The sequence below is a fragment of the Chamaea fasciata genome, unplaced genomic scaffold, assembly GCF_029207755.1.
Source record: "Chamaea fasciata isolate MVZ Bird 193981 ecotype frontalis unplaced genomic scaffold, bChaFas1.0.hap1 SCAF_10, whole genome shotgun sequence".
Taxonomy (NCBI): domain Eukaryota; kingdom Metazoa; phylum Chordata; class Aves; order Passeriformes; family Sylviidae; genus Chamaea; species Chamaea fasciata.
This window is the reverse complement of record NW_027094095.1, coordinates 22,565,068-22,581,711: the sequence shown is the minus strand read 5'-3', so window position 1 is coordinate 22,581,711 and position 16,644 is coordinate 22,565,068. Positions and strand designations below refer to the sequence as shown.

The 16,644-nt window shown below is 49.7% G+C and overlaps 1 protein-coding gene across 2 annotated transcripts in view; it reads left to right on the top strand.

Moving 5' to 3' along the window:
- ERI3 (ERI1 exoribonuclease family member 3) overlaps nucleotides 1-16,644 on the top strand; it is a 131,230-nt gene that overhangs the window by 85,988 nt on the left and 28,598 nt on the right. For both annotated transcript variants that reach the window (XM_066192696.1, XM_066192697.1), the window contains exon 7: nucleotides 7,826-7,925. In XM_066192696.1, the coding sequence (XP_066048793.1) occupies nucleotides 7,826-7,925 (100 nt within the window). The remainder of the gene's footprint in view (nucleotides 1-7,825; nucleotides 7,926-16,644) is intronic.

The window sequence follows — 16,644 nt, the reverse complement described above, 5'->3', positions numbered from 1 at the left end:
CCTAGTGTGTCACCAGCCACAGAGCACACAGCAGTCAAGAACATTTTATCCAGGATAATCCGTAGCCTGGGAGCAAGGCAAAGACTGTTCTTGTTCAAACACAGGGAAATGTGAAGCCTAAACCGCTTGGCACTTTGACACCCTAGAGTCAGGCACACCAGCATGTTTCTATTGCAGCCTAAGCCATGGCACATGCTAAACCTGCACAGCAGCAGGGACATCTTCCTGCTGCCTGATGGGACCACAGCATCCAAATACACCCTGGAGAGAGGCTCTTGGTGGCTGCAGGGTCCCTCCTGCCCCTCCTGAAGTTCAGAGGAGTTCTGGCAGTGAATTGGTACAGCTGTGGCTGAGTTGAAATATTGCCAGGACACAAGCAGGATGAGGCTGCTCAGATGTGTCTGAATGGGAAAAAGCAAGGCAAGAAATTATAGCATGCCTCAGTTTCCCTTTTGCAAAGCTCCTATGTACAGAGCTCAGATGGCATGGGCTGCTTATTTTAGTAAGGAGAAATCACATGCAGTAATGTTGCATCCTCTGCATCTTCTCTGGTGTCTTGGTGCCTTCCCTTAAGATTGACCTGTCCTCCTCCTATGGTCTGGGGGCACCTTACCCTCTGTAAAGCATTTCCCAAAGGTGGGCAGAGCCAGGCAGTTCCTGTGGGCCTAGCGCTCACCTTTCAAAGAACAGACCATTCATCTATTTGTTTAATTTACTCCTTGATGGGAGGCATAAAGTTTCTGTTCCAACAAGCAGCTTTGCAAATGGACTGAAGTGGACACCACCTGGGCTTGCAAAGGCACCCTGCATCCAGGACACAAGGGAAGCTGGCTGTGTGGCACTGATCTGTGAAAAGCCCTTGTGTGAAGAGGGCAGAGTACCAGGCGAAGCCCCAGCACTTTTTTAGAAATGTTGAGAGGATTTTGTCCAGATCTCATCCTCTCACTGGCAGGAATTTCCAATTTTCCCTTGCTTCCACCCAAATGGGACTAGACCCCATGCATGGTGTCTTCTTTTTCAGTGTGTCAGCTGCTCTCCTTCCCCCCACAGCTCTCAGAGGGTTTGTGCTCTGGAGAGTGATGTTCCCTGAGAAAGGCACTGCTCACTTCTTCCCCAGCGTCCTCCCATGTCCAAACCCTAGCCAAACCATGTCCTGCAGTGGCACTGCAGATATCTTTGGCAAAGGACAAAATGCTTTTTTCACTCCCACCCAGTAACGAGTGGCAGAATTCAAGGCTTAGGTTCACAGGTGCTACGTTGGGCAAAAGTTGCTTTTGTGTGCCCTGTGCCACTCGTGAGTGTTCCCAGAGCACTGAGAGAAACTAATTAAACATGAGTGGTGTTGATGCTGTACCTGGTCAGTCTGGAGGCCCCTCTTGCCACTGTGTTTGTAAAAATTAAATGCCTCTTATTAGTGGTGCAGCAGAGATCTCTAATATGTGTGGACAGAAAGGCAGGGATGGATGGAGTTGGTGTCAGGGCAGCAATTGCTTATCGTGCCTTATCTGGGAATATGAAACTGTATTGCATGACATCCAGAGGCAGGCTGAATAGATATGCCAATTCATCTCGAGCCCGGGCTTTGACAAGCTAGACTGCCCTTGTTGAAAGGCATCAGTCAAACAAGAGCTGCTGGCTGCTTTTCCCTTTTTTATACTTTCTTTCGCTCCCGCGCTCCCTCTCCCTCTCTTGCCGCCTCCCCTCCCTCCACCTCTTTTTTCTAAGCTTTTTCCACATAAAATTGAAAAGCTTTGGAAATAATAATAATAAAAGCTCCCCAAACTAATACCGTTTTAAGTACAACCCCCTCCCTCCCCAAATGGGATTGATAAGGAACCCCAGTGTATGAAGGCATGTTTAGATAACATTGAGAATATTATAGCGAGTGAGAGAAAGTAGGGGGAAAAGCTTCCTGCCACGTCTAAGCCGGGAAAGGCGACGGCACCCTGGCTAATACGAGTGTTTAATATTTGATGTGTTGGGATAAAGCAGGATCACCTTCGAATTGAATTGAGTGTCAGAATGAGAATCTATTACTGAAATTCTTGTGTGATTTGACAGCAAAGCAGACGATGTTATTCTTCACTAGTTACCGCAATCTTCTCCCCTACATCACTTAAATATTTTTTTCTTTGCTTGAGTAAACACACATTATCCTTTTTTTCCACCTCCCTTTCCTTTTTTCTCTCCCTCTTTTATACTTACTTTTTTATTTATTTTTTTCTTAAATCAAACCTGCCTTTCACAGGGCTGATGGAGTAGATTGTTATTTCTTTATTTGTCCTATTAAATGGAATTCCTGATCATTTAATCCTGCTTTTGTAAGTGATTTAAAAATACTTGAAAAGCTGTGAATGTGGCAGCACTTCTGACTAAACTGCTTAAAAGGGACACGTTACACCTGGGTTTAGCTCCTGCCTCCTAACAGCCAGCGAGGCGAGGAGTCCCAGGCTCTGTGCCTCCATCCTGCCAGGCAAGCTTTCCTCTGCACCTTCTCTGTGACAGAGGAGTTCTGCTGTTGTCAGCTGGGGGTTGGCAAGCTGCTTATTCATTACCTGACTCTTCTTTAATTGCATTCAGCCCTGTTCAGGAGCCTCCTACTAAATGATTTGGCGGTGGGGTCAGCCCCTCGGTGGTGTTACATTTGCCTCATACCGTGCTGGTAAATTTGCATGGCAAGAAATCCCAACAAGAAATGTCCACCTCTCATTCCTGGACTGGCATGCAATTAAAATGAGAACACTCTGGAACCTCTAGTGTCCTGGGTGCTATTCTAGTGTCCTGTAAGACAGTCCTACCCCAAAACCTTATAGTCACTACAAACATTTCAAATTATGTTTAAAAGCCCACTTAGTCAAAGCCACGACCTCTTTTTTCTTCCCACCATACAAGGTAATATAAAACCTTGACACCTCATTGTGGCAGCAGTGGAATAAGGGCAGTTAGATGGGAAATGCTTATTTTGGGCGGATGCAGTGCACAGTTGACATGACAGGAGGAGGAAGATGATTTTCCTGTTCCAAAGACATTTCCTCCATTGCAGAAATGTCAGGGGGTTCACCTTCGATCGGCAGGCAGTTGTGCCCAGCCTGATCCTGGGGGAGCACAGCTGGTACCTGCTGCTTGCCCAAGCTAAGGGCAGCTGGGAGTTCTCACACCTTCTTTCTGTGTATTTAAAACCATGTATTTTTCATGTGTCTTTTTGAAATTCTTAATGGAGATTTTCAGCAAAACCCACCTATTTTCTTATTCCTTAGTACCCACCCTTCAGCATCTTCTCAGACTGCTTAAACCCCTTTGCTTCTAGGAGGATTTTTTCCAAAAGGAAATATTTTCTCCCTGCCTGAAAGTATCTGTATTAATATTAAAATTACGATTAGCAAATGAAACATAGCATATAAAACCTCTTGGCAGGATATGTAAAATAAATGACAGAGTTGCCCACCTGGTCAGGGCCTGAGGACACTCTGTGCCAGTCCTGGCAGTTCCTGCTGCCGTGGTTTGTGAACATGCTCATGCCATTGCAAAGCACAAAGGTCTGCTTCCCTCCTGCCCTTTAGCTAAAGCATCCAGGGTGATGCAATGCCAGCAGCTCCAGTGGAGGGCAGAGGGGCCAGGAGCTGGCCAGCAGATCACAGCATGGACACGTGGAAAGAACAAGGCTGGCTCTGCCGACATCAGCGCACTGCCCTAGCAGAGCTCCGGCAGCTCTGTGAGGACCAGCTCTGTTCCTCCCTCTGCATGTGGGGAGGATTTGTGAGGCTCTCTTACTCTGATTTCTGAACAGGTGCCTGTTTATATGCTGTGGGGTGTTTAATTTTGCCTTGATGTGACTGCCAAGCACCAGTTTTTGTGAAGTGTGCTGGGCGCTTCCCCATAAATAAATGATGGAGCATTATTCAGTCTACTTAGATCAATACATCAGCTTGACAAGTTCCAGTTCTGGGAATTTTCTGACCCCCTGGAACGTCTTCTCTGCAGCCATGCTGCTCATAAGCCATGGTGTGCAGCCTAAACAAACTCCAGAGAGCAGCACATCAGGACCCAACTGCATTGGTGCTGTTGCCTTTCCCTCTCCAGCATTGCTGGGGATGGGCGCTGATGTGCACTGGAATTACAGCAAGGGCAGGTGGGCCAAAACTTGGTGCCAAACTGCACAAGCAACCACCACCATGAGATTGCCCAGCCTCAGTGGCACACACTCTGTCCCAGCACAGGGGAACATCTTTGTACCCCAGTGCTGTCAGAAATAGGACACAGAGCTCTTGTTTCAGGCTCTTTGCAATCTGAGGCAGATGTGTCATAGCTACTGGGAAGGTTTGTGACCTGGTGCAACAGGAGGTTGGTTTCAGACCTTTTTTTGCTCTCTTATAAAGCCAGCCTCAGATGCTGTGATTCTGCACATGCGTCATCTCCATGTTTTATCCCCACTTCTGGTTTTTGGCTTTTCTGCAGGATATATGGGGTGCAGGTTACCTAATGACCTACCTCTCCACACCAGCACTTGTTTAACAAGGTGTGGATTAACCACGGTGCTTTCTCTATGCATGGAAACACAGGATGTTCCTAATCTCCTGCTGCTATTAGTTCACATTTATCACAGGAGTATCTGCTTACCTTTGATTCGAGATCCCTCCATCAGGGACCCAGGGCGGTATTTGTCTGTGAACTGCTGTGTATGCCTATGGGATTGCATAAGTAAATAAATATAATTAATAATCATCTGACTTCGGAGCAGCATTGGCAGGGAGGTAAATGTAGCCTTCACAGAATTACAAACAAAATCAGGAAAAAAAGGAAAACCCTTCTAGGGGATGGTATGAATGAAAATAATTGTATTCAGGTTGCTTGAAAATTATTCTGTAATTATTGTTCAAGTGGTTTTTAGCAGATCAGAAACATTGAGTTTCTCTTTAAATCAGAATTTTGGCCAGAACCATTGAGAAACAGTTTTTTTAAAAAGATGCCTGCATTTTTATCAATTAAAATGCACATAAAAATAAAAAACACAGGGTCCTGGCCCTGCTACAGTGTCTGACCTAAAAAGGAGCAACCAAGTCTCTGCAACACCAAGGCTGAACCAGAGGGAGGGACAAAGTAGTGCAATTTCCTCACAGAAAGGGTTTTGTGGCATTTTTTGAAATCCTTTGGCTTGCAAGCGAACCTGGGGCATCTCAGACTTTCTCACAGTTTGCCACAGGGATAAGCACTGAAGGGACAGGGGTCTGCGCCACTACTGGTGGCTGTGCGGTCACAGGGCTGGCAGGAAAGTGGTTAATACCAGTGTCCCAGCAGCTCCAGTGAGCCCGTGACCACAGCCACCCCTGCAAGCTGGGTAGCCCTGGTGTTGGGGAGCCAGCGGCGCTTTCTGCCTCGCTTTAACAGTCAGAAGAAGAACTTTCCTGTTTAAAGATTAAACGTTGTCTTTAAATATTAAACAGCAAAGCTCCTTGCTCTTGATTGTGTGGCTGCTGCCAGCAGGCGGCTCAGAATTGCCACTTTTAATTAAAAAAACTTTATTTTCCAGCGCAGCCCAGCAGTGGGTCCTCCTCTCGGCCAGAAGTGGCTGACCTCTCCCCTTCCTTCAACCCTTCATCATCGCTGCCTGCACTTCCCTCTGCCTGCAGCAGTGATGGTCCCTGCCAGCGCCCGAGTGTGAGCAGCCTTGTCTGGGACTGATCAATGCCCCTGGCACTTCCTTCCAAAACCCCAGGAAAAACAATTAAAACCCAATCGATCCTGCAGGCAGCTTTGAATATGCATAAGTGCACACTTGACCTTCAGTGGTCAGGCCAACTTCCACCCCAGCTGCTTAGGTAGTTTGCTCAGGTATTGCGGCTGTACCAAATGACCTTGATCAGGAAAGCAGAAGGCGATGCAGAGATGGGCCTGGTGCTGATCCGGGGGCTGGGGCACATGCTGCCAGCTCCCTGCTGCTGCTGCTGCTGCAGAGCCAGGGGAGGCAGGCTGAGGTTGGCAGTAGCACCCAGCTGCCAGGAGCTTTCCAAAGCTGTCCCCGTGGCTTTCCTGGGATCCTTCCGGGCTCCCGCTGTGCTTCCTCAGTTGCTTCTGGCCGGAGTCCAAGGGATGTCTGGGCTGGGAAGGCAGCCTGCGATACGGCAATTCCCAAGGCAGGGACACCCCTGGTCCTTTCCCCATCTGGGGATACCCCTTCCCCAGAGATGGCCCCCACTGCTGTTGATCCAGTGGTGCTGAGCATGGGAGCCTTCCTGTGCTCTGCCTGGGTTTGCTCTGTGGGATGGAACCCAGGAGAGGGAAAAACACATGGAACCACTTCCGCCACCTGGCAGCTGGCTGGCAGGGTCCCATCCTGCGCCCCAACCTCTGGCTCCCCCCACCCCGTGGCTGGCTGGCCTGCATCCTGATCATGGCAGGGAACATACCAGAGCATGTTTGTCAAAGGCAAAGGCAATCTCCCCGTTGTGTACACAAAGTGTAATTTCAGTGAATTATGCATAGACTTAATTAGGAGTTTTAATTGCTAATCATCTCCCAACAGGATTAGCAATGCTGTCTATTAATTATCTGTGGAGCCCTCTGTTTTGCTAAGGCAGGAGTAACAAAGCAGCATGAATGGCTACACGGGCCACTAATAAATTAACTCCCCCAAGCCCCATGGCTCCCGGGGGGCTACCGGCAGAAGGGGCTGTGCAGGGGCTGGACCTGCCCGCTCTAGACAGAGCAGCAGGTAGCAGGAAAGAGGAGCTGGCAGGAGGTCCCATCGGCAGGCAGGTGGCTGGTGGGCTGGTGGGGGACACCGCTCAGCTCTGGTCACCCAGTTAATCTCCATTCCTGCTGCAAAGAGCATCTCCCTGGCATTTGCAGCTTGCGGAGGGTGTCAGCAATGCCCTGCCACACTGTGGCTGTGGTTAGCTATGATCCTCCGCTGCAGGAAGGATCTGGAGGAGGAGGCTGCTGGACTGACCTGATCTCATCTGGGGACAATGGCCCTCACGGCAGCAAAGATAGTGCCAGCATGAGCGACGCTAAGCCCACGCACCCCTCTTACTGCTCACAATGCATTCAGAGCTTAATTCCTCAAGATGAAGAAGATATGTGGCTGTCAGGCTGTAATTACAGCCGTGCATGTGACATGGAGGCCTGGCTGCTTTTATTGTCCAGTGGGTTTTTGTGCTGCTTGGCCTCCCAGCTGCCTTCTTTCTCCTGGAAGCCCTGCCCGGGGATGTTGTGGCTATGAAGCAGGCTCCCTTTGGCCAGGCTGCAGGCTCTGAACAGTAGGGTGAGCAGTGCTGGCTCCCAGTAGGATTTGTCCCAGTGATGGAGAGCACTGAGGCAACTGGGAATTGGGGGTGGAAAGGAGAGGGAGCTGGGAGGGCTGTGTTTGCTGGAGGAGAAGGGACCTGCCGGCCAGGCCAACCTGGGAATGAGCACCCCTTTCCAAACCCCCTGACTCCTGTTGATGGTGCTGTTAAGGCAGGAGTAGGTGAATGTTTTTGGAGCAACCAAGGGATATAGGGGATGAGCTTATAGCCCCTGGCTTTCCCCCCCACAGCATGACAAATGTGGCCTTGCGTGATGCAAACCCCTCCACCACAAGGGTTGTCATGCGTACAGGACACCACCAGAGGCTCTGAACACCTCTAAGGAGAATCAGGGGGGACAGGGCAGGGTGAGAGTGCTTTGTGTGGGCAATTCCAGAAGAGCTGCTGCGAGGGTGATGTGCGGGTCCACACTTAACACGGTGAACACAGAGCCACTCCAGCCCCAGGAGCAGTCAGACCTGGGCAAGTACAGATCATGCCTGCACATGGGCTATGTCTGACCCTCTGCTTCTCTCTTCCAGGCGTACAGCTTTGCCATGGGGAGTTGGCCAAAGAACGGGCTCTTAGACATGAACAAAGGACTGAACCTACAGCACATAGGGAGGCCTCACAGCGGGATAGGTGAGTGATGCTGCCCCGTGCCATTGCCATCCCCACAGCTGCTGCTCCGGGTGTGTGGGACATGCCTCAGCTCTAAGATATTGTCCAGTCTGGGGTGCTGAGAACAAGCCAAAGGGCTGCAGAGTCTCCAGCTGGTGGAAAGGATGAAGATGTGCCAGGGGAGAATGGGCACATGGATGACCTCTCTGTCCTTTGCACATGCTAGTGTGCCAGACATACCTGCCTGTCCCTCTGGCTGGGGAGCTGCTTCCCTCCTACACTGCTCTAGCAGTGCTTGAGTTAGGGTTGGATGTGGGCAGCACCAGGTGCCTGGAGCACAGCACAAGGGTCCCCAGGCTGGCTGGGATGCTCTCCCTGTTGGACCAATCCTTCAGTTGCTCTGGATGCTGCAGTCCTTGGAAAGGAAGCTGTGCTGCCTGGCTTGGGAACTGGCTGGAAACACACTGCAGAGTGGAGATGCGTGATCCCAGCTGGAGAACTGAATCATCGTCCTCTTTGTTAGCACGTATGATGAGTTTCATGGTCCTGCAGCATGCTCCAAGATTAACTGATTAACAGTGCTCTGAGATCAACAGTGGCAGAGTTCCATGTATCCCCCAACTCCTTTGCAGGGATCAAAGTGATACGAGGGAGACCTGGCCCAGGACACTGAAGCTGTAAATCTGCCTGCTGCTTAACACTGGGGATGCAGAGCTGGTAGGGCAGCAGGCTGTGGTACGGACAGGAGCTCGGATTTACTGGGCTGTAGACAGGGCTGTGACTCAGGGCTGCATCACTCTTTTATGTCTTGTTTCTCTGTGGAGCAGCAGATCATCTCTTGGAGACCAGTGGTCAGGTATTCTCTCTGCCTCCCAGACCTTCATTCACAGTGACTTTTGAGCATTAAAGTTTGCAAGGAGGTAAGATTTACTTGGAAAAGTCACTGGCTACCTGGGCCTTGAAGAGGGTGTTTAATATTGTTTCAAGACTCTAACCATTAAACTCTCCAATCAATCCAAGTTAAGGAGATGAATTATTTAAAGCTCACCAGCTTTTAATTAGCAGGCTCCTTTTGAACTATGGATCTGGTTGCATTATTGACAGAGGTAGCATTAAAATTTGCTTCCCTGCCTGGGAGCTGATTTGCCTGGATTGTGTGCCATGTTGGGAGGATCATCAGGAGGAAGCAGGAACTGCAGGAGTTGTGTGTACATTTCCTGCTCTGGGGACTTGGGCTTTTTCTGGGGTTTCCTGGTAGATGCAGAGTTGGTTTCTGCCTCATCATGCCTCATTTTATTTGTGTGATGGGCTCTTTTGTTGTCATTCCTTACTCCAACAGTGATCCCATTCTCTGGAGTATCATCTGTCTGCTGTTGGTTTCTGCCCCTTTATCTCAGTGCTGTTGTCTTGGACAGGGGTGACTCATTTGCCTGACAGAGTTCAGGGATTTGTTGTTCATGTCCCTCCCCATTCCAGTCCTTTTGGAGAGTTTTGCCAAACTCTCTCTGTAGAGGAGCTCTCCTAGTACAGGGTGAGCCGTGGGCTAATTGCCCATGGAAAGCAAGGCGCAGCACCCAAGCTTCCTTCTGGCAGTGCTCCATCCCAATGGCAAACCTGCCTTTCCCACACTGCTTGGAAGGGGTTTACATGGGTGCTGTGAAGGATGCCAGGCCAGCAGTGTGACAGTCTCCATCTCCTTGGTACTGCCAGTAGTGCACACGTGCCCTGTGTGTTACAGCCTGCTGGCTGCTCCATTTGGGCTGGCTCCAGAGCAGATCTGTCCTGGATGTCTACAATGCTCTGACTGCCTGCAGAGGTGGTAGCCACTGGCACCGTGTGTCTGGTGGCTTTACCACAGGCTGAGTACCCCAGAGTGAGCTGGAGTTGGGGAGAAGAACTCTTCCTCCCACCACCAGGAACAGCTGCTGTCAGGGCTGCTGGCTTCATAGCTTGTTACCCCATGTCCCTCTGAGGCAATGCTGGTGTCTACAGACATGCCTTGCCTGGCATTTTTTCAAAGAACCGAATTCCTCACTTCCTTGCCACTACATTTCCTAGCCTGGCTTAGGCATGGATCAGGCGTTGGTTCTAGTGACAGCCCAAAAGGTTCCCAAGCCAAGGGCTGAGGAGGGACTGCTCACTGCAGCCTGGCATGCTTGGGTCCAGCATTGCTGCCTCATCCTGGAGACAGCATCTGTCCTCCACAGCCAAGTCCTTGCATATTGGCCACTGGGACTGGGCACAGTCATCTCAATTGCTGATGGTCACCCTGCAGCCTGAACAGTCCTTACCTCTTTCTTCTTCATGCTTTTGACTGCCCATTCATCAGGGTTGGGAGGAGCCATCCATCCCTTTCCTTGCTCAGGGCTGCCCTTCCCTTCCCTCTCTTACTGTAAGGAGCCTTGCTCCTAACACAGCCCTACTTCTCAGCCAAATAAAGGATCCCTAATCAAGGTCTGCTGCAGAAGGAAGTGGAGAACGGTGGAGACTGCCAGCCTCTCGCTGCCTACAGGGAGACAAGGAGCTGGCTGTGCATTTGGGGATGGTCTCATGCCACCTAGAGCCTCCCTTCTCTTTGTGCTCAGCCTTAGAGTGCAGCAGTATTGAGGGAATGTTAGGGAGCTGAGAGGAGGCTTCCTGGGTCATCTAAGGGGGGGTCAGCCTCTGATTTTCATGGCCTTCATGGGTCATTGACGGCCAAAAATTGGCACACCAAAGAGGAATGAGAAGGGAGCAGCAAGAAGATTTGATAGCCAGACTCACCAGTTTCATAGGTAGCATGCAATGTTAGAGAGTCTGTGCAGCTCCTTTCCTGGCAGTCTGGGGAGCAGTCCAGGGAGATGCGAACATTCCTATGAAGCCTCAGTGTGCTTAGGCAGGAATGCACAACACGGATGTTTCCCTTCAAATCTGACAGAAAAATTGCAGTGGATAGCCACTTGTTTTTGCAAACAATTTGCAAGGAATTTTGCCACCTTACCTGATGGATTCTGTATTGCTTTGTTTTCAAATCACTCTCTGTTTCACTGTCTCAGCAAGTATCTCTTCCAAATCCCTGCACTTGACATGCTCTGGGATAAGTCCTGCTCTATGCTTCATCTTCTTTCCTTCATCATGTTCAAAATCGGCAGAGTTCAGGGTGCTTGACACCCTGCAGGGCCAAGGCCAGATTCTGAATGGTAACCACCTTTACCATCCGGTGGATACAGGCAGGATGGGCTCATGCTGAAGCACAGTGGAGTCTCCCTACATCCCCTGGAACACACAGCTGCCCATACAGCAAGTTGCTGCACAGAGCTTATGTTCTAGCTTTTGTCTGGTTTCTGTTCAAGAGCAAGTGAGCTGCAAAGAGGGGTTAGAAAACTGATTTGTGTCCCCAGATACACCAAAGTGTATCTGCACACACTGCAAATACAACTGTCTTGGGGTGGGATGGGTGCAGGTCTGGTGTCATTGTCTTCTTGAGAGGGAAAAGGGTAAAGGAACGGGGGAAATGTAAATATTTCAGGATAAGGAGATAGAAAAGTCCTGCTCCAGAGGATGAAGATGCAGGAAGGAATTCCTTGAGAGATCAGAAAGGAGCAAAAGGGGTATGAAGCCTATTCTTTCATGCCCTTTCTCAGGTTGATATTTCAGCTCTAAGGATTCCTTCTAGGCTGACTGTGTCCCTGGGGACCAGAGAGGAGGTTTTAATGCAATTTCCATCTCTTCTCTAACACAGGTTATATACGTGTCAGCTCCAGTGTGGGCTGTAGAATCTTGGGGTAAGGAACTTCTCTTTGTCTGCTGTTTTCTTGGCCCTCAGCAAAATGAAGTTGAATCTTGCCAAGAAGTTGCTCAGTCTTACATATATGAGGACATTTCCATTCTTAACACATGTGATTGAGGCAGTGCTTGCCGAAAACAAGCTGCAGCTTTTAATGGGAGTCTTGGCACTCGCACACAAAGACCAGCATTCACAGGCTCCACACCAGTGGAGCTGGGTACCTGTGTTGAGGTCTCTCTGCTGAGTCAGAGACTCATACAAATCAGAAGGATTAAAATCCCAGGTTTTAGTTGTGATTTAAATCAGACAGCAGATCACCCGCATTCAGAAATTTATTTTCTTCTGGTTTTGCCTTTTTTTCAACCTGTTTCCCTGAAAAAAGAGGTCAAATTTTACTGAACAGCACCTATCAAACCAAGTGCAGCTTTCCTTATTACTGCCCAATCGTTAAATCTGGTTATTCTTTTACTCATCCAATACTCTATTTTTGCTACATTTATTTTGATCGATTATGTAACATAATATGCCTTTAGTCTTAGTTTTTAAATGTTTTTTACATTAGAAAAATGGTGAATTACTATTTGATCTTGAAGAGTTGGTGATTAAATTATTACTCATGATTGCTCTTTTGGATGAAAACTGTAATGCCATGCTAAAGTACCCCAGCGGTAGTTTGAATTGATTTTATTAGGAAAATCCTCTTTCCCTTGCAAATATTCACTACGGAAGGAAAAGTAAATTTCAGAATACTTTTTAGGTAAAAAAACCTGGTACATGAAACCAAAGCAAGAAGTGATCAGTGAGCTGGAGGAGTATTTCTGGAAACCAGCCTTTCAAGGTATTAGAATGAGTACATCTCATCCTCTCTCCCCTTGGTTGGTTTGTTTGTCTTCACTGATTATGGAAAGATAAAAGACAAACCTTCTTTTTTATTTTTAATCCTTTGTTGTTTCTCAGCTCTGAACTAGCCAGTTCTTGAACTGAAAATACACCAAAACCACTGAAAAATTCCCAAAACTGCAAAAGCAGCAGCTCCTTTTGGGAAAGTTTTTTTCTCATTTGTCAGCTCTGCTTCCCTCTCCAGTGCATTGACTGTCTTTAAAACGTGACATTACTCCTTGCTACTGATCTTTTTTGAATCTAATTGAATGTAATTGAATCTTTAAAGTTTAGGTTTTAGCACATACATTATTGTGATTTTAGATTTAGTTGTAAATGTCTGGTTTGGGGTTTAGTTTTTTGGGGTTTTTGTGTTTTTTTGTGGGGTTTGTTTGTTTGTTTGTTTGTTTGTTTTTTCTTTTTAGGGAAAAGACAGTAACTAGGCTGCTGTGTCTCTTGCTAGTGAGCCCTCAGTATCCATCCCAGGTGACCAGGAGATCTGGTCCCATAGTAGCACCTGTCTTGACATGGTGCCCTCACGGGGCTGTTTTACACCCGCTGTCATAATCCTATGAGCTCCGAGCCTGTGCGCAGATGGCTTCAGCAAGTTCCCTGTTCCGCAGTTCCCCTGGCCCCTCTGCGGGGGGATCTCTGCCCGTGCCAAACAGAAAAGCCCCACCTGCCTGGGCAGGTCAGCAGCCCATGCCGAGAGCGACCCAGCAAGCCACCGTGCCTTCCCGGCTCCATCTCTTTCTTTTCATTTACTGATTGGAAATCTCGGAAGGTTAGGGTGTGATATTGTTCCTGATCCAGAGCATTAATTAGGCCTTGGAAAGAAGAAGAGGAATTGCGTGTTTTTAACAGCGAGGTTAATGGGATGCTCGCAGAGTAGACAGTTTTAATGAGCTTCAACTCGATGTGCAGTGAGTTTACTCTTTGTGTTAAAAGGGTCACACTGCAGTAGTTTGATGTGGATTGTCTTCTGGCCGCCAGTGTCATAGGTGAGCGTCTGTCAGAGTCCAGTCAGTGCGCATTTACTCAGTGACACGATTCTAATTAACTACCTCGAGCTGCCACCGCCGCGGGGAGCCGGGGCAGCGCCTGCCAGGGTGCCTCCTGCCCGGCGGAGCCATCCCTCTCCCCGCCGCTCCGCCCGCTCGGTCTCGGTGGTGCAGGACTGCTCCCCGCGCTGACATTGAGGGAGAGGGCGGGGAGGGCCGCGCTCGCTAAGTGCGGTGGCAGGTGACGAGCCACCCGCCGTAATGGGGGCCTTGGGCTGTCAGGGCCACTCTCCCCCCTGGAGCTTGGCGGGGGCGGATGAGGCTGTGCCTCACCCTGCAAGGTGCTGGACGTGTGTGGTCCTGGCAGCTTGCTGGCCCTATTTCAGCCTGCTCTCATTCTTCCCTGGTTTCCTTTCCTGTCTTTCCTGCCTCTCCCAGCATCTGTGTCATCCTCGGTCATCCTGGGTGCCCACCTGTTTCCTCTGCATCAGGGCAGGGGGAACAAGGAGGTGGACAGCCTTTTGTGAAACTCCCCTTCATGTTTTTGACCACTTTTCATCCCACCACCATGTAGCAGAGCCAGTCCCACCCTCCTGGTTTGTCCCAGGGTGCGGGAGAAGCCCCAGAGAACCTTGTGCTCCCCCAGAGCAGGCACACCCCGTTCTTTCTGTGCTCTTCTTTCCTCAGCGGAGGCGGCACTTGCACGGCACCATCCTTCTGCTGAGGGATCCCGAGAGGCAGAGCTGAGAACGGGGCTCACTCTGTAGAATGGGGCACTGCCCCGCACACAGCGGCCCCCGCTCAAGGCAGAGGGGAAGGACTCTGAATTAAATAATTAAAAGAGACTTAAGCAAAAATCAACAGAAATGTCACCAAATGAGCAGTGTCATTTTGAATTAGGGCTCATAAAGGTCAGGCGGATCCAGAACAGGTGGAGCGGCTGCGTGCCGGGTGTCGCGGCCAGGCAGCGTGTCCCGGCTCCCAGGCAGGGCGCAGGGACCGGCGCAGGCACTCCGGGCTACCCGGTGGGCCGTGGGCACACGGACAGCGCGGCTGGAGGGTGCTGAGGGGTCCTGCTGCGAGCACCGGGCCCCAAACCCCTGAGGAGCGGCGGCGAGGGAGGGCTGGCCGGGGCAGCCGGTTAGAGGACAAGCAACTGTCAGAGTCCAGTCAGAGCACATTAACGCGGTGACATGATTCTAATTAACTACCGTGAGAGGTGTCACAGCTGGAAAAGCAGTGAGCAGAGACAAGCTTTTAAAAAAAGAAAAAAAGCAATGTGACAGTCTTTTTTTTTTTCCCTCTTTCTTTTTCTTTTCTTTCCCCCTTTTTTTTTTTTTTTTTTTTTTTTTTTTTTTTACTCTTGTGTGCTCTCTCCCCTCCATGTGGGAGTGGATCTAAAGATAATTAGGATGTCTGGCTGCCTGGGAACCTGAGCCGGGGCTCTTTTGCTTTCAGTCATTTAAGTTTTCGACATCTCTCTGAAGGGACTTGGTGGCGCAGTGGATTACTGCGCGCCAGAGTGACAGAACACTCTTCTAATCGTAAACCCTTTTTAGAAAGGATTCTGCTCTCCCTTTTTCCCCTGGAGCAGCAGGGGGTATGTTCTGATCACTGCAGCTCTGTTCCCATACATGCTACAATGGGAAACTCAAGGTCTTTCAGCTGTTTCCTGCAGTTAACAAAGGAGGCACAGAAGAAAGAAAGGAAGGATGATTGAGTGTTTGTGTTGACTGCACTCACCCCTCCATCCTATCCTGCCAAAAGTTGATCGTGTGCCCATCTGACCCCACTGCCTGACAGGGGTGTAATGGGTTTGTCACACCTTGCCCTTGGCTGAGGGCTCGAGGTCCCCTGAGAGCAGCCTTTGGAGGGAGCATGACAGCTGCAGGGACTTCAGTTACCTGAGAAAAAAGTCAAGGTGCTTCCATGTGCTTCTCCCAGCCCCCAGGCATGCAGTGGCAGTGCCTGCTCCCTGGGGATGTGTGGAAGGTAGGCTCGAGTCCCTCTCTTCTGGCTGGAAGTAGCTGTTTGCAGCAGCAGTGTTAGGCTGAAGATTTAAGAGGGATTTCTGGATTGTATGCTGTGCTGCAGTGCCCGGGAGGCCCAGCTGCAAACCAAGGCAAGTCTGTCTCAACCCTCAGATCTGGCTGATCCCCAGCAGGACAGCACTGCCATCATCTCGGAACTGCCCTCTGGCACAGCAGCGGCTCTACCCTCTTGCTCTGGCCTCTGGTTTTAGGACAAGTGGTGGGGACTGTCTCTCTTGGAAAGATGTGCTGGTCCTTCCCCTCCTCTCTTCCACCCATGTGAGTTGTGATTCTCAGCCCAACACCTGGCCCAGTTTCTGTCCCCAGTGACAGATGAGAAACCTTCAAAATACATTTTTCATATCACTCTCAACTGTTGTAGTGGGAGCACAGGGAGAGGTTGATGGTTTGTATTATATTTGTATTATGCCTGCTCTGCTTTAGCAATCAGCCAGTCCCAAAAACAGGAATGTGCAGACCTGAACTGATCTGTGCTATAAAGACCCTTGCACTGTCTTGTACCCATCATGCTCCTGGCTATTTGTCCAGTCTTTTTAGTTGCCTGTGGCTGAGCCTTTCAAAATATCACCCTCACACACTACTGCAACAACCCTTACACTGCCCGAGCCCTGTCCAACATTGTGCTGGGCAGGTAGAACATCTTTGCTAGCACTTGTTCTCCTGCCCCTGTAACAGACAGCACTTCCCAAGCACCGTGCTGCACCCTCTGACACAATGAGATGTGTTAGGTGAGAAGCCTTGGAAGATCATTAACTTTCTACAGAGCTTTTTCTGTAGAAAGTAGCAACGTAAAACACCGAGTGACATTTTGATTTCCTGTAGATTCTTTTGGTGCCTTGGTGTCTCTGCAATATGTCCCAGACGAGGCTAATTGGTAGCGCATCTTCCCTTACCTGTGAGGAGGGGAAGAGTTTCCTGTTAATGAACATAAACATCTCAGTTAAGGGCACGGATTGCCTGCCCTGCTCCACACTGGACTCTGGTGGAAGGTGCCTTTAACATCCTACTCTCCTACAACAGCAGTGTGTCCCCAAATCTGCCTT